The sequence below is a fragment of the Piliocolobus tephrosceles genome, chromosome 6, assembly GCF_002776525.5.
Source record: "Piliocolobus tephrosceles isolate RC106 chromosome 6, ASM277652v3, whole genome shotgun sequence".
NCBI lineage: Eukaryota > Metazoa > Chordata > Mammalia > Primates > Cercopithecidae > Piliocolobus > Piliocolobus tephrosceles.
The window spans coordinates 147,882,721-147,905,933 of record NC_045439.1 but is presented as its reverse complement, the minus strand read 5'-3'; the positions used below and the strand labels follow the sequence as shown (position 1 = coordinate 147,905,933).

The 23,213-nt window shown below is 56.1% G+C and overlaps 1 protein-coding gene across 2 annotated transcripts in view; it reads right to left on the bottom strand.

Moving 5' to 3' along the window:
• Window positions 1-313: 313 nt before the first annotated feature.
• Window positions 314-23,213, bottom strand: part of CCDC9B (coiled-coil domain containing 9B) — a 36,066-nt gene continuing 13,166 nt past the window's right edge. The window contains exons 1-11 of one of the 2 annotated variants that reach the window (XM_023189380.1): window positions 9,692-9,860; window positions 8,785-8,895; window positions 8,388-8,495; window positions 7,608-7,763; window positions 7,395-7,520; window positions 6,582-6,751; window positions 6,222-6,280; window positions 5,604-5,657; window positions 5,422-5,512; window positions 4,628-4,670; window positions 314-4,544 (exon numbers count right to left, since the gene is read on the bottom strand). In XM_023189380.1, the coding sequence (XP_023045148.1) occupies window positions 4,002-4,544; window positions 4,628-4,670; window positions 5,422-5,512; window positions 5,604-5,657; window positions 6,222-6,280; window positions 6,582-6,751; window positions 7,395-7,520; window positions 7,608-7,763; window positions 8,388-8,495; window positions 8,785-8,895; window positions 9,692-9,835 (1,605 nt within the window). In that variant the 5' untranslated portion in view covers window positions 9,836-9,860 and the 3' untranslated portion in view covers window positions 314-4,001. Of the gene's footprint in view, window positions 4,545-4,627; window positions 4,671-5,421; window positions 5,513-5,603; window positions 5,658-6,221; window positions 6,281-6,581; window positions 6,752-7,394; window positions 7,521-7,607; window positions 7,764-8,387; window positions 8,496-8,784; window positions 8,896-9,691; window positions 9,861-23,213 lie in introns of those variants that run through there. The other variant, XM_023189379.3, reaches the window with a different exon arrangement.

The window sequence follows — 23,213 nt, the reverse complement described above, 5'->3', positions numbered from 1 at the left end:
TAGACAGAAGAGAGGAGGAACCCCTGTGAGCCCCCAGCTCAGCACAGCGTGCAGGGTGAAGGGGGGTAAGTGTGATGGAGCCAGTGAGGGAGGTCAGAGAACACTCACTGATAAAGCAGGGGCACTGCTCGAGGCTGCGACTCCCCTGGACCCCCCATGGGACTGAAGGAAGCTCGCCTGGTGGGCCGGATAAACTTTACAGACCATTCCTTGTTTCCCTGAAAGTGCATTGACCGCCCCCCACCCCCACCCCCAGCAAAGATGAGGCTAGAAGAGAACGTAAAGAAAAGGTAGAAAACAAAGAACACAGAGATCACACCAAATCGCTACTTCATTTATTCAGCAAATATTCACTGAGTGCCTTCTGTGTGCCAGGCTACTGTTAAGAGAGAATCCAACTCCAACCGCAGGCAGGTGTATTTTCCATACTCTTCCCATCCAAGTACTAACCAGGCCCGACCCTGCTTAGCTTACGAGATCGGGCGCATTCAGGGTGGTATGGCCGTAGACTATTTTGGATACTCTTTAATTTTCTCAGCAACCCTTCAAAGTAGGTATCACAAGCCTCATTTTGCAGATAAGGAGACTGAGGCTTTTAGAGGCTAAAATTGACCCAGGTCACCCGGCTGACAGATGGCAGACCTAGGGTTCTGATTCAGTCCATCGGATTCCAAGGCCTGTGCTTGTTCCACCAGGCCAGCTGCCTGTCATCAAAACACATGTCTTTCTTGCAGGCTGGTCTATTGCATTTCCCTCCCGCCATCTGTCAAGAATGGGCCTGGGATGGAGAGGCCTCTGCCTATTCTGCCCTGCTTGTTTCGAGACCTTAGGTAAAGCCAGCATCTCCCTACTGGCTCCTCCCCTCCTCCTGTGTGCCCTCCTTTTTCCGGGCCCCCAGCCCTATGCCTGGGTTCCTGGCAACTGTGTTTCAGGAAGACCCTCCACCTTTGAAGAGTAGTCTTGTCTGTTGGTTGGAGAAGAGAAAGGCACCCAAAACGAAGGCTCCCAGCCAGACCTTTAAACAAAGGAGCCAGGAAGAGGTAGAACCAGCTTCCCATGATGACAAGGTCTGTGGAGGGGTGTCTTACTGCGCCTCCCTCCCACTCCGTGGCTGCTTCCATCCTAGAGCAGGAGGGGCGGCAACCATCTGGACAGACAGCTGGGGGTTACCACCATAACTACCACTTCCCTTATCTTGAAGAAGAGCTCTCCTTTTTTGAGAAGAGCTCAATGTTACCTGCCTGCACTACCATCTTCCTGCAATGAAGAGGTCCTGTGCCAGCCTCTGTTCCCTCCAATGCCTATAACTCCTGTGACATCCCTCCTCCTGACATCCTTCTGGATGTCACTCCACGGAGACAAGCCCTACTTCCCCACAGCCCTTCTGCCCAGCCTTCTCTCCTGCTTCAGTCCCATTGTGAGGGCTGAACCGGAGCTCTGCCTGCTTCCTACATCCTCATCCCAGGGTCAGACAAGCCTGGCGTATGCCCCTTCACGGAGGTGCAGCTGTACACTTGGCAGCACTGGGTTGGGGAGCAGACTGTGAATCTTATAATTCAGATTCTTGATCACAATCGTTTTTGGAGACATCTGCCTGATGTCTCCAAAATCCAAGGTCTTTGCCTGAACCTCCTCTACCCCGGCCCCATCCTTTGGGAGTCATGGATTCTTAGGCCAGTGTCACACTCCAACGCCATGTTCTTGTGACTAGAAGGCAAGAGAAAAACTTGAGCTTGGAGTCTTCGCCTTGGCATAGGTGTGTCTCATGTATATAGGAATGTTTCCAAGTCTTTCCAAAATTCCTCTGAGCAACCCCATACCAAATGCCTCTGCCCCCTTCACTCCATCCCATCCCATCCCTGACCAGCTCTCCCACTGCACGACCAGAAGTTGACACCACCCACTCACTGCCTTCCAAAGCATCTTCCCCAAGTCTCCCACCCAACTCTGAAGCCAGGAGGCCCCCACCACCTGACAGGGGTAGCACGCTCCCATCCCCTACATAGCCAGCCGCCAACCTTTAGAGTCTAGAGTCTGTCTGCACTCCCAGCCCTTCAGATATTCTAGTCAAAAGCATATATTCTAAACATATATTCTACTCAAAAGCATGGTCCAGGAACCAGCATGGGCTTCACCTGAAGCCTCTTAGAAATATGAATTCTTGGCCGGGGTGGTGGCTCACGCCTGTAATCCCAGCGGTTTAGGAGGCCAAGGCGAGCAGATCGCTTGAGCCGAGGAGTTGGAGACCAGCCTGGGCAACATGGTGAAACCCTGCCTCTACAAAAAATACAAAAATTAGCCAGGCGTAGTCCCAGCTACTCAGGAGGCTGAGGTGAGAAGATCGCCTGAGCCTGCAGGGTTCGAGGCTGCAGTGAGCCCTGATTGCGCCACTGCACTCTGGCCTAGGTGATGCAGCAAGACCCTAACTTAAAAAAAAAAAAAAAAGACAAACTCTCAGACCCTCCCCAGACCATCAGAATCTGCATGACTCTTCAGTTAAAATATGAGAGACACTTCTCAAAACAGTCTGGTCTGCTAAAGAGACACCCCTCACCTTCCTGAATAGAGGGGTGAGGTAGAGTTGAGAGCTAGTGAGGAAGGCTGAGCTGGGACCCCACAGTTTAGTCCTCACATTGGGCAATGGAGAAATCCCAGCATGGTCCAGACTCTCCCTAGAGCCCCACAGCCTTCAGCAGAGAACAGCAGCCATGGCAGGACCAGAGAGGAGGGGCAGAGGGGACCATGCGGTGAGGTCCACACCAGGGCTCAGGAGCAGAAGGCACACATAACAAGAAAGAAGGGCACCTGCTTGTGCCAAGCAGAGGTGGGAGGGTCCCCTGGAGCTCCTACTGCCATCCTGCCCCCAGCCCTGTAGGGCACCTATGGCCCAGAACAGCTCCCGCCCAGAACAGCCCAGATCTGCCGGATGACTGGCTCTCTTCCCTCCCTCCTGCTGGCAGTCTCCGTCGCCTACCGGCTGGATTACTGGTAGTGGGTGCTCAGGAAATGTTTGTTGAACTGAGAGGAAGCCACAGCTTGTGCGGAGTCCGGATAATTCAGCAGACGTGGGCCTCAGGGGAGGGGTGGGGATGGAGGCTTTGTAGGAAAGACACGTCCTGATGTCATACTTAGCTGGAAGTTGTTTCTCTGTCTGTGGAGTCCCTGTCTGATTCTTGCCTTGGCCTGGCCCTGGTGCTAGTGCAGGGCGGTGGGGAAAGAGGAAGTGGAAAGGGCAGGAAATGACCCTGAGCTGCAGGGCCAGGCCCTTGCCTCCATTCAGGGTGCACGTGACGTCTGACCTGGTGTGGGGGCCTGGGAGTAATTTCTCCCATCCTGCAGTGGGAGAGGAGGTTGGCCCTCCCCATCCCACCCGTTTCAGAGAGGAGGACTTTCCAGAGATCCTCCTTTTCACTGAGAAGACGTGAGCTCTACTCTTCTTTGCCCAGGCCAGACCCTGCCAGCTGTGTGGCCTCCCCTCCTCCAGGCCTCAGCCACCACTCAGGAGAGGCAGGAGACTGGCACGTGGCTACTGGGATTCCCCTGGTTGGGTATCCTGGGAATCTGGGACTGGGGGAATCCAGCCCGGGCAAGAGGTGAAGGCCTGCAGCTGGAGAGGGAGGCCAGGCCCTGGGGCGATGACAGGGAGCCAGGGGAGCCAGGTGCTGGGTGCCACCAAGCCTTGTTCTCTTGTCATAGTGGAGAGGGCTTGTGGCCTGGGCAGCGGTAGGCCCAGGTCAGGGTGCACCAGCCTCAGATGCCAGGGGAATACACCAGGGGCTGGGCCCACGTGTGAAAACCCACATGTGCATGGGGATGAGCATGTGAGGTGCAGGGAGGCCACTCCTTGCCCTCACATGGTTGCCGTGCTGGAGACTTTGCCACACTGCTCAGTGACAATGGCGCAAGCCACCAGCAACCACATGGCCGTCACGCAGAGGGCTCTTAACGCAGTGCTTCCCTCTTCCTCTCCCCCAGGGCGCCCCAGCTCCCAGGAGCTGTGTTCAGCATCTTCCTGCAGGGCCAGGGCGCCCTGTCCTGCGCCTCATACCTGCTGTGCCTCTCGGCCCTTGGCTGCCTCCTCTGGGGGGCCGGCTTCTCAGGGCCAGGCCTTGCTGGGCCCCAGCCTTGCCAGACCTGTGTTCTCTGGGCTCTGGGAGCCCTGCTCCTCTCTGTGGCTCAGGGCAAGTCTGAACTTCCAGCTCAGTCTGGTGATCGTTCCACCCCAGGGGCTGCTGCTCAGAGCCCTCTGGCCAAGACACAGGGCTCTCCTGGGCCCCAGGCCTCAGACTGAGCACACACGTGCTCTCCCTGGGCCCAGGGATGCCAGCCCCTCCTAGAGAGAGGTCAAGAGGAGCCAAGTCAGGCTCCTGTGGAGAGCAGGGGACTGAGCTGGCTGTGGAAGCCACTGACTCCCGCTTTGGCCCCTCTGGGGATGCCAGGGCTGGGCTGGCTGCAGGGGCGCTCCCCAGTCGGCCCTGCTCCATCCCGCTCTGCTTCTGTGCTTGCTCCTCCTCACTGGGAGTCTCTCTGGTGCTTTGGCTTCTCTGAAACAAGAGAACAGCCCCAGTGGCTGATGAATCCACAGCTCGCGTCCCCAGCCTGCCCCATCCTATACCCAAGTACCTACCTCCTGACTCTCCAGCTCTTCCTTGTCTTCCTTCATATCCCACCTGTAGAAACACAGCTCATGGCACGCCCCACCCCACTTCACTCCAGAGCCATGTCCCCCTGCCTGAATAGAGGGGCAGGGTGGAGTTGAGAGGCAGCGAGGAAGGCTGAGCTGGGACCTCACGGTTTAGGCCTCACATTGAGCAGTGGAGAAATCCCAGGGGTGATCCAGACTCTCCCTAGAGCCCCACAGCTCTCAGCAGAGAGGAGCAGCCATGGCAGGACCAGAGAGGAGGGGCCTCCACCTCCTCTGGGCCTCCATCTCCTTGCCAAAGAAATCCCTGGGAGAAGCCAAAGCCCAAGGCTCTCAGACTGGGATCAGAGCCAGAATGTGGCTCCAGGATGCTTCTCCCTCCCAAGCCTGACCTTGTTCCCTAAATCCAACTATTTCCTCTGAATGCCATGCACTCTGGGCCTATCCTGGGTCCCCAGCTGCTGTTTATGGCCAAGCTTGCAGCGCCTTGAGTTCTGTGGGGACTCCAGGCGTGTCCCTGCCTGCAATGCCTGGGAAAGGCATACCTCACTTCCCAGGGGAAGGGAGCTGCTGTAATTACCACCAGCCTCCCCAGGCACCAGGCTCTCGCTGCAGCCTCTGCTAATGGCCTCTCCCAGCATGTCATTAACCTCTCGCCAGGCAGCAGTCAGCCAGGAGGCAGGGGCCCCAGGGATGGAGCTGGCACCTGGGCCTGTACTGGTCCAGGAAATTGGGACACCCAGATGCCCGTTTTGATTTTGTCCCCTGCCACCTGTTACCTTCGGGCCCTGCCAGTCAGCCTCTCCTTGCCCCGGGCTTTGCTGCCTGTGGCTGGTGCCACCGCGGGTCTGCTGGCTTGCCTGCCCCGACCTGCAAGAGATGATTCACAAGCCAAGGAGAGAAGAGGCCCGTAGCAGTCAGGTCCATCTCGAGACCCGGCCCCTCCTCCTCCCCAACTCACCTTTTCCATCAGGGAGCAATGGTGGGGGTTGTAGTTTCCGGTGGCTCCTGGGACCTGACAGGGACAAAAAAGTGGGGAAAAGTGGGGTGACAAAGGATCCAAAACAGGAACACTGGTCCTTCCAGCCTCAGGAAGCTGTCAGTCCTCGGGGCCAGTCGTGGGTTTTGCCTCCCCAAAAGCGCCCTTGCCTGGGGGTCAGGAGAGTCGGGTCCTGTGCTAGCTTTGCCACTCTGTGGCTAGGTGTCTGGCCCCAACTCTCAGGCCACAGCTGCTTTATATACAAAACAAGGGGACCAGAAATCCACAGTTGTTTCTACCACCAGGACTTTCACCCATTAGGGACCAGCGCCTCAAAGAGACCGCTGGGCAGGCTTCCACTGAGCCTCCTGCTGGGGCCTCCTGGTCGGAACCTGGACAAGGGCTGTGGGCTCAGAGGGGAGGATGGGAGGTCTTGGTGCCCTCCTCTGATAGTGAGGGAGAGGAAGGAAGATGTTCTCCAATGCTTCCTTTCAGCTCTGAAAATAAGTAAGAAACTAAGAGACAGAGGAAAAGAGAGGACAAGGAGGTGAAAGATAAACAAAGCCAAGGAGGGGAGGGATGAGGTAGGTGTGAGCTCACCCCTTCTGCTGCCTGCCCTGGCTGGGCCTTCTCCCGTCAGCTGGCTGCAGTCCTGTAGCCTGTGTAGACAGATGGAATCAGGTTGCTGGTGCACAGAAGCTGCTGTGGGCCCCACCCTGACACCCCTCTCCCCCAAGCCCAGGCCCAGAACTGAAGGCAGCAGGGAGATGGTGGGCCCAAGAAAGATGGGAGACCCAGTGTGCACTCAGAGCCTTGAACTCTGGGCCCGACCAGAGAGCCCAGCAAGGTCCTCTCCACCCCGAGGAGAGTCCCTGCAGCCCTCCCAGCAGTGCCCGCAGCCAGCTCCACCCCACACCACAGGATCACCAGCCCAGCAAGCTGCCCAACCCAGCCACCCACGTGGGCTTGGCCTTGTCCAGGTCCCACGGGCGGCGCCAGTCACCCTGTGCGTCTCTGTGCCGGGCGAGGCGGGCTAGGTCGATCTGCTCCCGCTCCTGCTTCCACTGGTCGTAGTCCCAGCCCGCCTCCGGGGGCTCCCCCACCGGCCGGCTCTGGGGCTCCCAAGCACCCTGCAGGGAGAAGACACTCAGAGCGAAAGGGAGAAGCAGGAAGAGGCTTGGGGTGGGGTCTGGAGACTCAGGTGCTTCCTCTCTCAAGGTTTCCACATCTCCAGCTAAAAATTAGATGTGTTCCAGCTCTCCCATGGAAATGGCTTCCATCCATGGAAGCCATTTGTTAGCTGTGTGTTTTAGGCAAGTAATTTAACCTCTCTGTGTCTCATTTCCTCATCTGTAAAATGGGGATCTCCATAGCACCAACCCACAGGGTTGTTGCAGGGATATGTAGACCAGCCGGAGTGGGAGGGGCCCTGGAGGCTGTGAGCAAGGGCAAGGACTAGGGGCTGCTGCCACCTAGAGGTCACACCTGGCACTTAGCCAGTCAACTCCACCCTCCGGCCCCTCCTCCACTCCCGTGCCACCAGCAGGGCCAGATAGGGGAGGGGGCTGGATCACATCTCTGGCTTAAACTGTCTCCCATCGAAGGCCCACCCAAAGTAGAGACTGGCCGGAGAAAGGAAGGAGGAGCAGCAACTCCTGCAGGTGCTCCCTCAGTCACGTCCCTGCAGATGAGGGACATATCTGACTCAGCTTCTCTGCCTCCCCTAAGTGAGGACCTTCAGATCCATGTCCCCATCCCCTCTTGAAGACGCACCTTCCGTGCAGAATCCAAGCTGATGGCCACCTGCATGGGGGGGCTCCGGGTCACACGCCCTCCAGGTGACCCTTCTGTGCCTTGGTTCTTTGCTCTGATGGGCTTTTCGCTTACAATCCGTTTGGCCTGGGAGGATGAAGATGGGCAGTGCAGCAGAGTCAGGGAAGAAGAGGCTGCCCGCCGATGCCTGCACTCCCCACCCACCCTGCTCACCTCTGCTTTGTTCTCCATGGTCACAGCCAGCTCCACCAGCTCCCCTAAGCAGAAAGTACCCCCGGGGTCCTCAGCATCCTCATCCTCAAGCATCTCGTTGGTCACTCCGGGTCCACAGGTGCCCCTTGCCCAGTTCCTGCTAACCACCCGCTTTTCCTGCAGAACGAAGACCCTCAGGCCACATGAACAGTGCTGGGCAGGGCCTGGGTGCTGGGTCCTCTCGGTGGTTCCCCAGGCCTGGGTTCCAACCCCAGCCCTCCCTGCATTCCCCACAGAGGAGCTGACTCCCACAGGCTGTTCACATGCCAATGGCATGAGGTTATCCAGGGCCCAGGGCCACCCAGAGGCCCAAGATGCCACAGTGGCCCCCGTCATCTCTGAGCTGGGAAACCCAGAGCACTCAGACAATGGGTCTCTGTCCCTCAGACACTGCTCCTGGCATTCAGCCCCAACTTCTCTGTCCCCCACTTCCTGCAGGGTTTTAGCCCCTGGGGCTTGAGGTTTAGGAGTGGCGTGTGCTGAGTGGCCTGTGCTTTGTGGCGTAGGCGCAGGGCTGTGGACTGGAAAAGGGTATAAGGAGGCTTCTACTGGGGGTAGGGGAGCTTTCAGCTGTGGCCCTTTGGTGGGGACAGCAGTGGTTCTACTGCAGGAGGTTGGGAGCTGACGGATGCACCCCGGAACAGTTAGTAGAAGAGGGGAACAGAGGCAGCTGTCTTCCCCTGACGTGGTCTGGGCCTCCACCTCCTTGCTACGAGCCCTGTCTCCCAGGGTGAGGCTTACACCGGGAACTTGGCTGATGGTAACGGTGAGGCCGCCGGGCCGGAGGAGTGCTGGTGTGGTCACAGCCATGCCCCCCTGCTCTGCCTGCCGGCGGTCTTCCTGGATCTCCTGTGGGAGGGCCCGGGGTCAGCACACGCCATGGCCCCCCAGGTGCACAGAGACACAGACGCTGACAGGCCTACACGGAGAGACACCAGTGGGACACCAGGGGGCAGAGGCGCCACATCACACATCCCCAGGACCCTGACCAAGCCTCTAAGAGGGACCATACCCACCCTACCCCTGGCCCCAGCCCCAGAGGCGCATTCCTGAGCCTGCAGGGAGAGACCATCACGTGTGCGGCAACCAGGGAGTGGCAGCCAAGCGGGTCCTCCCGGTCCTGTGGCAGCCCACTCACCTGGTACCTGCGGAGCAAGGCCTGGTTCTTCTTGCGCAGGGCAACTATCCTCCGATCCAGCTCTGCGTCCTTCTCCTGCCTGCTCATGGGGGACTCAGCTCTGGCAGGCCCCTGCAGAGGCAGGGAACCCAAGCCCCTGACTTCCGGGTCCCCCTCTCACCAGTCCCCAGCTTTCACATTTTTACTACCCAAGGAACAGATCCCAGACCCACAGCTAAGGTCACCCAGGAGGGAAGGGGATTGCTTGGGGAGATGGCCCAAAGAAGGCCCCAAGCCCCCATTCCAGCTAGGCCTGTCTGCCTGTCCCTACCTCCTCGGGGGGCTCAGGTCAGGGCCTCATACCCCAAGCCACAGCTCCCAGCACTGGGCTGCCCCTCCCCCCAGCTCTCCAGGGAGCTTCACTGCTGAGCAGAGCCTGGAATGGGAGTTATAAATGGCTCTGGCAGCGGAACCTGCCGTGACTGGGAAGCTGCCAGGGGATTCGGGAGGTCGAGGGGGGAGCTCTTTGACTCCCAGATCCACAACCAGAGAAAAAGGAGAGGCCCTGGCTCCGTCCTGGGCTCTCAGGCCCTGGACCCCACACCCAGGCCTGTGCCCAGCCTGGAGGAAAGAGCCGCTCCCACGGGCCCAGCCTCTCCAGGCCGAAAGCTGCTGGTAGTCGGGGCGGAGAGAGCCAGCTCCCCTGGCGGCCCCAGCCCGGGAGTCACCCTGGGCAAGCCATGTCTCTGCATCAAGATTCCAGGTTCCTCCCTGTCTGGATGCAGGGTCTCTGTTGTGACCCATCTAGTCACAGCCCTCTTTCTCCCAGCCCCAGCTGTCCCCAGCTGCCCCCAAAGCGTGGCTGCCTGGTATCCCAGCCCCCTCCCAGTCCCAAGAAGCCCCCTGCCAAAGGCAGACTGCCACTCACAGCCGAGTGCATGGCAACGGCGGGCACCGAGAGAATTCCAGAGCAGCCCCTGGGGAGCCAGAGTGGGAGGAAAGCTGGAGCCACCGGAGCCGGGCCTCTGCCGGCCTCTCCCTGCCGGCTTCGCTGCTCAGCACACGAGATCATGTTGTGATTACAAAAGACTCCTCTGGGCTCCCCGCCAGGAACGTCGGGCCGCCCCCCCCCCCCTTCCCCTCTCAGAGGGCGAGGACCAGGGCACTGGCAGCTGGCTGGTCCTGTCTAGCACCTCTGCCTGCCCCACCCCAGCGTCCCCAGACAGACTGGTAGGGACTTCTCCCTCGTGGGTCAAGCCCACACAGGAGGCCTGGCTGCCTGGGCCCCAGCAGGACCCTAGCCTGGGCCTGCCTGCAGACAAGATGGGCAGCCAGCGTAGGCCTCTGTGCCTCCCATGAGTAGAAAAGGCCTACAGCACACAAACGCACCTCCCCTCTCCTGCTCCTTCTCCTCATCAACCTTGGTTTAAGTAATTCAAAGGGATCAAGTAGCTCACCTCCCCTAGACCACCAAGTACTACCACATCCCTAAAATGACAACACTAGTCATTCATTCTTTTAGGCTGGACATTGTCTTCTCTGTGCAGTCACGCACCATATAGCGACATTTCACTCAACAATGGATCACATATATAATGGTGGTCCCATAAGACTATAATGGAGCTAAAAATTCCTATGGCTTAGTGACATTGTCGCCATCATAACATAATAGCACAGGGCACTGCTCATGTGCTTATGGCGATGCTGGTGTAAACAGACCTACGGCATGCCGGTCATACAAAAGTATGGCACATACAAGTATGCGCAGTACAGAGTACCTGATAATGAGAATTAACAATGATGTTACCGGCTTATGTATTTACTATACTACACTTTTCATCATTATTTTAGAGTGTATTTCTTCTACTTACAACAACAACAAAAAAGTGTACTGTAAAACCGCCTCAGGCAGGTCCTTCGGGAGGAATTCCAGAAGAAGGCATTGTTACCATAGGAGATGACAGCTACAGGCCTGTTAATGCCCCTGAAGACCTTCCAGTGGGACAGGATGTGGGGTGGAAGACAATGATGTTGATTATTTTGACCCTGTGTAGGCCTAGGCTAATGTGTGTGTGTTAGTTTTTAAGAAAAAAGTTTAAAAAGTTAAAAAAAGAAAAAGTTTCAAAATAGCCAAAAACTTATAGAATAAGGATATAAAGAGAAAATATTTCTGTATAGCTGTACAATGTGTTTGTGTTTTAAGCTACGTGTTATTACCAAGACAGTCAAAAAAATTTTTTTAATTAAAAAGTTTATAAAGCAAAACAAGTTACAGTAAGCTAAGGTTAATTTATTACTGAAGAAAGAAAAATATATTTTTTTAAGTTTTCATTTTTTGAGACACGGTCTCACTCTGTCACCCAAGTCAGAGGTCAGTGACATGATCATGGCTCACTGCAGCCTCAACCTCCTGGGCTCAAGGGATCCCCCTGCCTCAGCCTCCTGAGTAGCTCGGACAACAGGCACATGCCACCATGTCCAGCTAATTTTCAAATTTTTTGTAGAGAGAAGGTCTTGCTATGTTGCACAGGCTGGTCTTGAACACCTAGACTCAAGTGATCCTCCTGCCTTGGCCTCCCAAAGTACTAGGATGACAGGCGTGAGCCACCATGCCTGACCAAAAAATCATTCTTATAAATTTAGTCTAAGTGTACAGTGTTTATAAAATCTATCATAGCAGGTGGTAATGTCCTAGGCCTTCAGATTCACTCACCACTCACTCGGTGACTCATCGGAGCAACTTCTAGTCCTGTAGGCTTCACTCATGGTAAGTGCCTTATACAGGTGTGCCATTTTAAACCTTGTTCACCATATTTTTACTATATCTTTTCTACGTTTAGATATGTAAACACTTAGCACTGTGTTACAGCTGCCTACAGTATGCAGTACAGTAACCTGCTGTACAGATTTGCAGTCTAGGAGCAATAGCTACACCATGCAGCCTGGGTGTGTAGTAGGCTGTACCATCTAGGTTTGTGTAAGTGCTCTCTGTGGTGTTCACACAATGACAAAATCACCTAACAACATATTTCTCAGAACATAGCCCTGTCATTAGGAGACGCGTGACTATGTTTTAAAGCACAGCCACTCCCAGGAGGCTCTGTTGTTTGGGTCTCTAGCCCTTTGGTATGGCAAGCCAGGCCTTCCTCCAGGGGCCTTGCCATGGCAGCTCAGAGCTGGTCAACAGCCTTCCTCTCTCGGGCCCTATGTCTGGGCCCTTCCTGGCCTTGCTCTCCAAGACTGGCTTTTTCAGCCTCTCTGAACCCAGCAAAGGGATCAGCCCTTCTCAGGAAAGCTCCTCCCCCATATCTTCCTCATACAGCTGAGGCTGGTATGAGGGGGAGGGTCTGCCTGGCAGTGCCACCCTAGAGCCTCTGGGACTCAAGGCTTGGGGGTGCTGAGAGGAGGGTGGTCTTTCTGGACTAGGAATTCGTGGAGTCTGTTTCCTCAGCTACAAGGCCCTGACCTCCAGGCCCTCACGTGAGACTCAGAAGCCCCTGCATTCCCCACATCCCGGATTGACCAGGCCAGTTTCCCAGACGCCACAACTTGTCCCCTGTCTCTCCAGAGCAGAAACCCCTGCTGCCTTCTTTCTCCTCCCAGACCCACCCAGGCAGCCAGAGGCCCAACCTCCACCCTCCAGAACTGCCCTTTCCTCCCCACTCCCTCCCGCAGCTCCGCCAGGCTTCGCCCCTTCCTGTCCAGGCCTTCGCACAGCAGCCCTGGCCCCACACCCCATCCCCACCACCCGAGTTCCCATCCTGCTTGCAAATGCCACTGCGCTCTTCTTTCCTCTCCTGCCGGATGTCCCCACTGAGTCAGACTCGTCAACCTCTCCCAGCAACCATGACGCACCCAGGCGCTGTGCCCTGTGCCTCTCTCACACACATACACACACACTCTCTCCTTCTCCCACCCGCTCTGCGTCCTGCCCCACACAGTGGACTGAGTTCCAGAGGCCTCAAACTTGCCTTTGCGTGCCCCGCACTGTGTTGGAGCTGGGAGGCCTGCGGAGCACTTGCTGGGGAGGGAGACCTAATGCTCTCCAGCCTCTTCAGAACTCAGGCCCAGACCAGGTCTGGGGAGGAGATGTGTAGATGGAGGAAGCTACAGGGATGGGGCAAGGTCTGTGTACCCACCTCCCCCATTTCCAGACAAGGCAGGGGCAAGAGAGCAGCAGGGGAGTAAAGGTATGGGCACAGGCTCATCACCTATGGGATGGCCACTCAGCTCTTCTGGAAGGGCCTGTAGGAGCACACTCCCCTCACCTAGGGCAAAGGCCTTCTGGTCCATCAGGCTGGAGGGGTATGTGCCCAAGACAAACCAACAGTCATACGGGGGGTACCAGCAGCTGCTGGCTGTGTGTTTCCCAGTGTTATTCACACAAGACGTCATACCTCTGAGCAGCCCCCACAGTCTCCCACTTTCCCCAGAGTCTGCGGTTGACCTGTCTGCTCTCCATTACACAGAGGCTCTCTGAGGGCAGGAATGACATGCCAAGTGCCTCTGGATCCCAGTCCCTGACACGGTGCCCCTGCATACTAAAGAACCTCCATCAGCGCTTGCAGGCTTGCAGAATGAAGACATGCGTGCATTGTGCTTGCCATCCTGCGCATAGCTGTGGGTAACCTGTGCATAGGCTGTGACTGCCTTTCTGTCCACCTAGAACGTACGCAGCCCTCAGGGAGCCGGTGGGTGGTAAAGACGCCCTAAGAGTGCCCCCCTCTGTCCTGGGGAGAAGCCCACAGGAAGCAGAAGAGATGGAGAAGGATCAGCTTGCCATCCCCATGAGACTGTGTGTCTGTTTCTCTGTGTCGCCACTAAGGGGCAGCAGAGTGACAACAGCCCGTTTCTGGGTGAGGGAGGCAGTTCCCTTTCTCTGTTGTTGGGCAGGTCCTCCCCCAAGTCCCTGTAACCTCCACCTCCCAACTCCATCAGACTAGAGAAACCATCCAGTTGGAGAAGACTTATTTTATTGATGAGGAAGCTGAAGCCCAAAGAGGTGTTGCCCTCTGCCCAGGTGGCACAGCCTGTCTGACGCCACTGAGGCCACACAGCTGAGCGCTGCCTCCTGCCCAGGGCGCCTTCACCAGCTGCCCCGCCAACGCCGTTCTGCTGATCCTTCCCTCTGTGCCCTCCCTCTCTCCACCTGGGGTTGGGCTGGGTGTCCCAGCACCTCGGGCACAGGCTCTTCCCTGTGGTCCCCCACCCTCCCAGGCCACCCGCTGGCTCAGGGGATACCCCTGAGGTCCAGAAGCGACGTATCTGGACCCTATTTGCGGTCCTCAGAGCACAGACCTGGGGCCAGCCCTGAGGACGAGATGGCTGCAAGCTGGGATTCTCACTGAGGAGAAAGAGGGAAGGGGGCTGCAGGGGAGGAAAGACCCTCCGAACGACACACGGAGACACTGCGCCCCTGAGAGCACAGACCTGGCAGAGGCTGCACCCACGAGAGCCGCACTGCTCAGACCTCATTCTGTTTCCAGAATGCTGCCCCTGCAGCTGGACCAATGAAACATAAGCAAGCCGGCCCCTGCCCTTCCCCTCAGCTTTGTCAGAAGAAGGGATGGGGAGTGGGTGGATTCCAAATGAACTTCACCCCTTACTGGCTGTGTCCCTTCTCTCTCTGGCCCTCATCTATAAAATGAGGTGTACCTGCTTCACAGAATCATCTGGAGAGGAAATGAAATAACATGGGTAACCATCCATATCTGGAACAAAGTGTGCCCAGAGTAAGGCTCACAACAGCTTTCTTGCCTCAGGTGACTTCCTGATGGCCACCTTCTGGATGCTACCTCTCCAGCATCCTTTGAGGGGCCCAAAGGCTGCCTGCTACTAGCCTGCTGGTGCCTGAATACATTAAGACTTCTGGGTTATGGAGACCATTTGTGATCTGGTGGAGCAGACCGTGAGGCACTCCCTCAGCCACCTCCCTTCAGGTCTCCTGCCCGGCACACCCTCTCCAGGGAGTCCTCCCTGTCCCTCTTTGTCCCCTCTGAAGTCCCAGGCCCTGGTTGCCATCTGTCCCCAACCAGCACTGGTGCTTCTGGAAGCAGTCCCTGCACTTCACCTGCCTCTGGATCCCCCTAGGCCCAGTTCTAGGATCATACCCCAGTGTTCAGGAACCATTCTTCTTGGTGGAAGGCCGAGCCCTTAGAGGTCACTGGTGCCACTAGCCAGCCCTGGGGGTGTGGGTGAGTATTGAGGAAGACAGTGAGCCAGGCTGGACTGCATGAGAGCCCAGCTAGTAGGCAGGGGAAACCTCCCGATGGAAAGGGGTCAGAGAGTGGCTTAAACCACAGCATTACTTTCCTGCAAACCCATCCTCCCTCCCTGCCCCACCATGGCGATTCTCATCTCAAGAAACTGCTGTCCTGGCTCCTAGGACTTGAGGTATGGTCAGGCCGGGGCTGGGTGGGGAGAACTCAAGACTGCATGGGGTGGGGCTGGAGGGACCAGCCCTGGGCAGGCTCCGTTGCCAGGGACAAAGTCTGGGCCACACCTTTCGAAGGAACACATATGCTAGAGCAGGGTGGGGCCCAGGCCGAAGTCCTTTGAGGCATTAGAAGCAGAAGGAAAGCTGGACCAAGGACACATTCCTCCATTCTGCTCTCCAGGACATACCCAGGGCTGGGGCATCCCGAACCTTCCAGCGTCAGACCCAGCAATAGGAGGCGAACGCTGGCGTGGACCTGAGCCCCTGAGGTCTCCCTTGTTTGTTGGTGCTCTGTTCCCATGCACCAACATTGGATCTGTTCATGGTGCAAAGGGGACTCATTGTGTTTTCCCAGAAGCCCCACCTTGACCCCCAGCCCAGAGCTGTCTATGAGCAGAGGCTGAGTGCTGCCCTGTTGGGGCTTGCCCATACCATGCCACGAACAGAGCACCTACTGCGTGCTTCACCTGGCCAAGGCGATGTAGGTACCAGCAGGGAAAGACCTCAGAGGCACCTGCCAACACCAGGCTGCATTGGCCTGAGGCCCAGCCAGCACAGGGCTCAGGCCCACCAGGGAGTTTTCCAGAAGGAGATGAGCTTCAAGGGGATGAGCAAGATTCAGGCAGGGGGATGGGAGGAGAGGGCATTCCGTGAATGCACGGGAGATAGCAGGATCGCAGGAGGCAGGGGAGTGGCAGTGGCTTTTACCTGCAAGAGGACATGAGGTTAGGAAGGTACAGACCAGACTAGGGAGGTTAGGAAGGCAGACTGAGGAGCTGGAGTCATCCAGAGGGGCTGAGAGTTTTACAGCAGCTGCTGATGAGGCCACCTCGTGGTTTAGGAAGCTGAAGCCAGAGTGGTCTAGATGGGTCGCACAGGGCAGGGGTAGGGTTGGGGGCAGTTAGGAGGCTGTGTCCAGATACTGGAGGGAGGCATCTGGACCCGGCAGGGCAAGGGGTGTCCAGGGAAAAGGTGAGCGGGAGAGCCTTCAGGAGGACTCAGAGTCTTGGCATGGCTGGTGTGACACAGTGGAGAGAGAAACGGCCTAGGCAGCATTAAACGCTCAGGCCTGGGGGCCTTCACGGAGTCAGGCAGGGAACAGCCTGGCCTGATGTCTCCAGGAAAGGTGTCCGCTGGGCAGCAGAGGCTGGAAGTCTGGGTGGGACAGTCTCTACCCCTTCTCTAGGCTTGTCACATGGGTCTGAGGCGGCATCTCTGGGGCAGGGAAAAGATCCAGTGTGGCTTTGAGGCATGGAGAGAAGGGTAACTAGGAGGCTGAGGGAAGGGTGAGAGCCCAGGCCACCGAGGAGAGGGCATGAGCCTCTGGAGTGGCCTTAGGCGGTGTGGCTCAGGGGCTTTCACCCAGCCCAGAGGTGGCTAGGTAGGAAAGGGCAACCAGGGTGAGAGAGCGCGCTGAAAGGCCAGACCTGGACACCTGCGGGTGGGCAGCACGGTGACCAGTTATCCCCATTTGCCTGGAACGCTCTCAGTTTTAGCACTGAAAGTCCTGAGTCTGGAACATGCCTCGGTCCTAAGAACACCTGGACGCTCGGCGCCCTGGGGGAAGAGGGGCTACAGGAAGCTGGGGCAGGGAGGGGCCTCTTGGGGGCCTGTCAGTGAAATGCTCTGAGGGACCAAAGGCCAAGGGTGCAAGGGAATTGTTCCGCAGGCAGGTCCCCAGGGCTGGGCAAGGGAGCCTCTGATGAGGCATAGATGTCACCACTGATAACAGCAACACCCTGCACTCCAACGTCTAACATGGCCAGAGCCTCACACAGGTGATGCCATTAGATCTCTTCAGGCTCTGCAACCTGTGACTTAGCCAGGGCAGGTGCTATTAGCTTCTCTTTGAAGATGAAGGTCAGAGACCTGCCCAGGAGTCTCTAGGGCGGGGCCCTCCCAGCTGCCTCTGAATCACTGTGGCTGGCGGCCCATCCCTGCAGCACTCTCTCCAGCACATACCTTTGACCTCATACCGTGGAAAACCTCACCCAAGAAGCGGCGCCTGGCCGTCCTGCCTCGCTCCCCACCCTGCAGGGAGGGGCCTTCCTGGTTCTGCTGACAGGCACTGGGGGTTCCAGAGAGGGCCTTCACTGTGTGTCCTCACCCTCCCAGAGCCCCCTCATGGCCTCCACTGCCCCAGGAGATGCCCTTCACCCTGATCTCCCGTCTCCTCTTCCAGATCCCAGCCCCTCACCCCAGAAGTATCTCCTCTGGCTCCACAGAGCTTCCTTCTCCACCCTGTGACTTTCTAGTAGGGAAGTGCCACCACTCTCAGCCAGGCAATAAGCCCAAGCACTTGGTGAGCGGTTACTATCTGTAAGGCACAGTGCCTGCTGAGGGGTAGCGGGGCCACACACACAGAGGAGGCCCTGCTTGCCCTCAAAATCTTAGGACTGGGTAGGAGAAGAGTTCATGAACACATGCACCCTGCTACCGATCATTCCCACATGCCACCACTGCTGTGGGTGCCCTCCTCACTTCCCAAAGGCCTCCGGGCCCACTCGGGCTTCTGGGGCTGCCCTGTCTTCTCGGTCCACCCCATCAAGGCAGGGCCTACTGCCACCACCCAAGGCCTCACTACCCTGCCCGCCTGCTGCTGTAGTGGGTTCTGTGATTAGCACGCACTGGAGCTCAGACCCTGATTTCTGAGATGGAGAACGTAGGCCTCAAGCCTGGAACCCACAGCACTGGGCCCCCATGCATTCCTCTCAGCCCCTGCTTTCCTCCTGGGGGTTTGTGAAGACACAGGTCTCTCAGCTTCCTGCCAAAGGCTGAGGGCAGAGGTGGAGAGGTTTCGGTGTCAAGGCCCCTGAAGGGGAAAAGGAGGCAGAATAGGGCTTAGAGGGCTGGTGAGGGCGGAGAGCGCGGTGAGTGGTGGATGCAGTTGGTAACATTCACACAGTGTGGGTCGGAGCCTGGCAGGTACCACACCTTTGTAAACCTCTCCTGGGACTTCTGCCCCTCCCCAGTAGCCCACCCTGTCCTGGTTGCCCATAGACCCACAGCAAATGTCTGCGAAAGGGACTAATAACCTTCCACCTAGTCATAAACCAAAGTCCTTTGACCAACAATGTTAGCAAAGCAGGCTGGAATTTTTCAGAAGAGCATTCCTAGAAGGAGAGATTACCTAAGGTGAAGAAAGGGCCTGGGCTCTAGACTCAAATAGTCTGCAGTTGGGACTAACTACACACTTGGTGGGCGACCTCAAGCAGATTTCTTAATGTCTCTGAACCCTGGCATGCTTTAATCTATAAAAGAGGGGAAGATCATAACTGTTACCTCCAAGAGCCGATATAACTGACACTGTAAGAGAACCTGGCACACAAACACTTTCCTGCCCACCATGGAGATAAAGGAGGATCACTCTTTTCCTCCTCTCCATTTTCCAAATTGTATCCTGATGGTGGTTCTGTTACTGCTCTAATTGAGGAGATAAAACGATGACTAAGAAAGCTACCACAGGCTGGTTGTGGTGGCTCACACCTGTAATCCCAACACTTTGGGAGGTCGAGGTGGGTGGATCACCTGAGGTCAGGAGTTTGAGACTACCTGGGCTAACATGGTGAAACTCCGTCTCTACTAAAAACACAAAAGTTAGCCGGGAGTGGTGGTGAGCGCCTGTAATTCCAGCTCCTCGGATGGCTGAGGCAGGAGAATCGCTTGAACCCAGGACGCAGTGAGCTGAGATCGTACAACTGCACTCCAGCCTGGGTGACACAGCGAGACTCTGTCTCAGAAAAGAAAAGAAAAGAAAAGAAAGAGAATGAGAAAGGGAGGAGGAGGTGGCGGAGGAGGAGGAGGTAGTAGAGGAGGAGGAAACGAGGGAGGGAAGGAGGGAAGGAAGGAAGTCACCACAGCCCCTGCCTCTGAGGAGCCAAATCCCCACTGGGAGCAAGAGACATTAAAAGCAAAGATCCAGGGAGACAGGAGAGCTGAGCAAGGGCACCGGGTCTGCCTGCAGGAGCCTAAGGAAGGCCACCGTGGCTAGAGCACGCCAAGCAAGAGGTTGTGGCAGGCATCAGAGGCCACAGGGGTCAGTGGGGACCAGACTACAAGGGGCTTTCAGAGTGCAGAGCAAGCTGGCAGCCTGGGCTCCCTCTCCGCCTGCCTAGATCCATCCCAAAAGTTCCCTGTTCTGTGTCTAATTTCCATTCTCAGGCTAGCTCCCTGGGCTGGGCAGCACATCTGACAATTCATGCCTGGGGCTTGGCGCCCAAGGCAAAGATTCCACCAGGTCCTCCACTAGGGTCACTATTTCTTCCTCCACCTGCTGAAAGGAGGTGATCATCCTATCTATTTTGTAGGAGTCATTGGGTTACTAATGCATGTGAAGCACCGCATGCCGGGCCTGGCATTCAGTAGGAGCTCTACAAATGTTCAGAGCCAGTCCCTGGTGTAAACAGCCTTGCCAGCACTGGGGACTTCTGCCTGGATTCTGTGGCACCTCATTACCACACCAGTCTGGTAACGGCTTGTTCCCCAGCCTCCCCCTCCCCCCATCACTCACACACACACACACACACACACACACACACACACATCCTGCTTTCAACTGTCCTTTGCCCAGATAAGGATTAGCCCATCCCTCTTCATTCCCTCTAGCCTTCTGCACCTGGCCCTCCCAGTGCACCTGGTCAATCCCAGCCCCTCCCTGACCTGTATAAATACACCTGAGGACAGACAGTGCCCCAGACTTCCTGCCCCTGCTCTGAACTCTCAGGTAGGGACCTGGCTCTGCTTGCTGTTGGCTGGGGACAGGAGGGTCTCTGTGGGGTATGTGGTATGTCCATGTGGTCAGGGTCTCTCTGGGTGTGTATGTGCATTGAATTGGTATCTGTGCTTCGGTGTCTCTGCGTGGGAGTGTGTGTCTGTCCATTTGCCCTGTCCCCACTCCCGGTCTGGGCCCCTGCACTTCCACTTTCTTCTTCAGTTATGATTGCTTTACAGCCTTTGCCATGCCAAGCAGCAGGGCTTGGCTGAGAGTGGAAGAAACTGCATGAGGTCCCTTCCAGAGCTGCCAACTCCTGTCCCTCAAACACCTGGGCCTGAATTGGGGAGATACATTCTGAGGATTGTCTTTTCTCTTTCATCTTACCCAGATCCTGACTGGCCCTAAGGTTTTCTTTACCTCTCTTCCCCGCAAAGCCCAGCCTCATGGTCTCTTCCAGTCTAATCACTCACTAAGGGAAAGGGTGAGGGAGCAGGAAGGACCATGGGTATAGAACACAGGCTGACCTCAGCTGAACTTCTACGTACAAGTAGAAGTCAATGAAAACGGGAAAATGGGTAGCTCAAGAGGTGCAGGAGGCTGGGTGCAGTGGTTCATGCCTGTAATCCAGCACTTTGGGAGGCTAAGGTGAGAGAATCACTTGAGCCTAGGCAACAGAGTGAGACCTTGTCTCTACAAAAAAATTTTTGTTTTTGAGACAGAGTCTTGCTCTGTCACCCAAGCTGGAGTGCAGTGCTATGATCTTGGCTCACTGCAGCCTCTGCCTCCCGGGTTCAAGCAATTCTCCTGCCTCAGCCTCCCAAGTAGCTGGGACTACAGGTACCCGCCACCACGCCCAGCTAATTTTTGTATTTTTAGTAGAGATGGAGTTTCACCATATTGGACAGGCTGGTCTCGAACTCCTGACCTCAAATGATCCACCCACTAGGCCTCCCAAAGTGCTAGGATTACAGGCGTGAGCCACCATGCCCAGCCAACAAATTTTTTTAAATTAGCTGGGTGTGGTGGCACATACCTATAGTCCCAGCTGCTTGGGAGGCTAAGGTAGGAGGATTGCTTGAACCCTGGAGGTCGAGGCAGCAGTGAGTTGTGATCACGCCACTGCACTCCAGCCTCAATGACAAAGCGAGACTCTGTCCCAAAAAAAAAAATTTTAAAGAGGCACTAAGGTTCCCTAGAAAAAAAAAGAGGTTCAGGGGGCCGTGTCTTGTAAGAGGCTAGGGTTGTTGTATTGGGGGCACTGTTTATTTTTGTATGCTCAGCAACCTTGTAAGTATCAGAAAGCCCTGATGTCAAATATTTGCTCCTGGCATCACATACTACACTCCCATTTAATGGCTGAAAAAAAAATGAATGTACTGTATGTTCACTGGGTCCGTTCTGGGGTTGTCCATTGTGACTTGCCAGCCCCAAGCAAGACATCGCCAGCCTTGGCACTAGGGTGCCTCAGCAGCTCCATCTCATGACAACACGGCTTGTTGGTGGATGACAAGTTGGCTCAGACGGGAGGAGACAGGTATAAGCAGCTAGGACCCCATGGAAGGCTTTCCATTCACTTGTGCCCCAGGGCAAAAATCCATTCACTTGTGCCCTCAGGGGCCAGCAACCCCATTCCTGTCCTAGCAACCTCTCCTCCCCTTCCCTGCTCTGGGCACACTGACCGCTCCAAGCTTCCTGCTCCCACACCATGCCAGGTGTTTACACAAGACAAGAGTCTGTAGGGATAAGGGTACCATGACATGGCACAGGGCAGGCACACAACATGAATAATTAGCAAATGAATGGATATTGAAATCTTCCCAAGTGGAATCGGATTAACACATAATTGTGAGTCTAGCGGGGGCAAGCGTAAGAGTACGGGGTGTAGGGGCTGGTACATGGTGCTGTTGTGTCTCCATCTACCCACCATGTAGGTGAACCTGCTGTGTCCATTTAACCCCCATGCTTGGAACCTACAGTGCCAGCTCTATATTGGTGCCAAGCTAAGCCAGAGGGAGCAGTTTTTTCCCTTTCATCCTTTGAAGGGTGTGTGTGTGTGTGTGCATCCCTGGGAGGGAAAAAGGACCGACTACAATTTAGATGACAGGAAACTAAAAGTTACCTTTTGAACACAGGTATTCCTTGTGTCATTCCCTGCTCTTACTCCAAAAAGATGCACCCAGGTAAGCACTGTGGCTGGGAGGCTGGGAATTGGAAGAAGGGGGAGAGCAGTAAAGGCAGGGACTATCAGTCAGCCATTACTAGTGCATGCCAAAAATGTATGTGCGTGTGTGTTTGCATGCAGGCGGTAGTAGGGATCCACAATGAAGACAAGCCCTTATATTCTGTAGAACATGTTCCAGTTTAAGAAGCATGCTTACTCAAGTTTCTTAACAGGGCAGGAGCTTCTCCCACTGCACACTCGAGGCCCAAGGGAGCTAGGGGTTATGCTCAGGGCAAGGCCATGGAGGTGCGGCTGGGTCGGAATCCAGAATCCAGCTCTTGGGAGCTGTGCCATTGGCTTCCCTCAAAATGAACAAAAGACCGTCCTAGCCTTTAAGAAGTAGCAGGTGATCCCCACCAATGGGGCACTTCAGAACACGCAGGACCACTCAGGCGGGTGCTGCAGAAGGAGCCCACCGGACCCACAGCTGGGCAGCCTGGATGGCCCCCATGTGGATTTCCTGCAGGAGAGCAACACACAGCTGCACCAGGGAGATTTCCAAGTGGCAGGAGGCATGAGCAAAGGCCAAGAGCTGAGAACAGAAGGTCATAAACAGGAGACAAAAAACAGCTCTGGGAGACTGAGCAGAGATTGGCCCGAGACATGTGGGGCGTGACAGGGGCAGAGGACAGATGGGGAGGTTGGCAAAGGAGGCTGGCATGGAGGTAGAAGCAAGAATCAGGTGAATGACAGAGTTGGCCACTATGGAGCAGCTCCAGGCTGACAGAGTTGGGACCCACACCTCCTGACAGGCGCCACTCCACCCAGGAGGACTCCGCCAGCCCTGGAGCACACAGGGACACACCGCTGAATCTTACATTGACTTCCAATATGTATCTTTGCTGAGAGAATGAATGAATGATTGTCAGACAAGTGACGGGCAAGTGACCATGTCTGAGAGGCCCTCTTGGGGTAGGGGTGTGGGCACAAAATCCTTAGCGCCAGGGAGAAGATAGGTTTTTTTTTTTTACTGCAGAACCAAATGACCAAAGCTGCTTCTTTTTTTCCCTTCCTTTCCCACAGGTCCGAAGGTACAAAAGTTCCCCCAACGTTCTCCCCTTTTTCCTCCCCACTGTAAT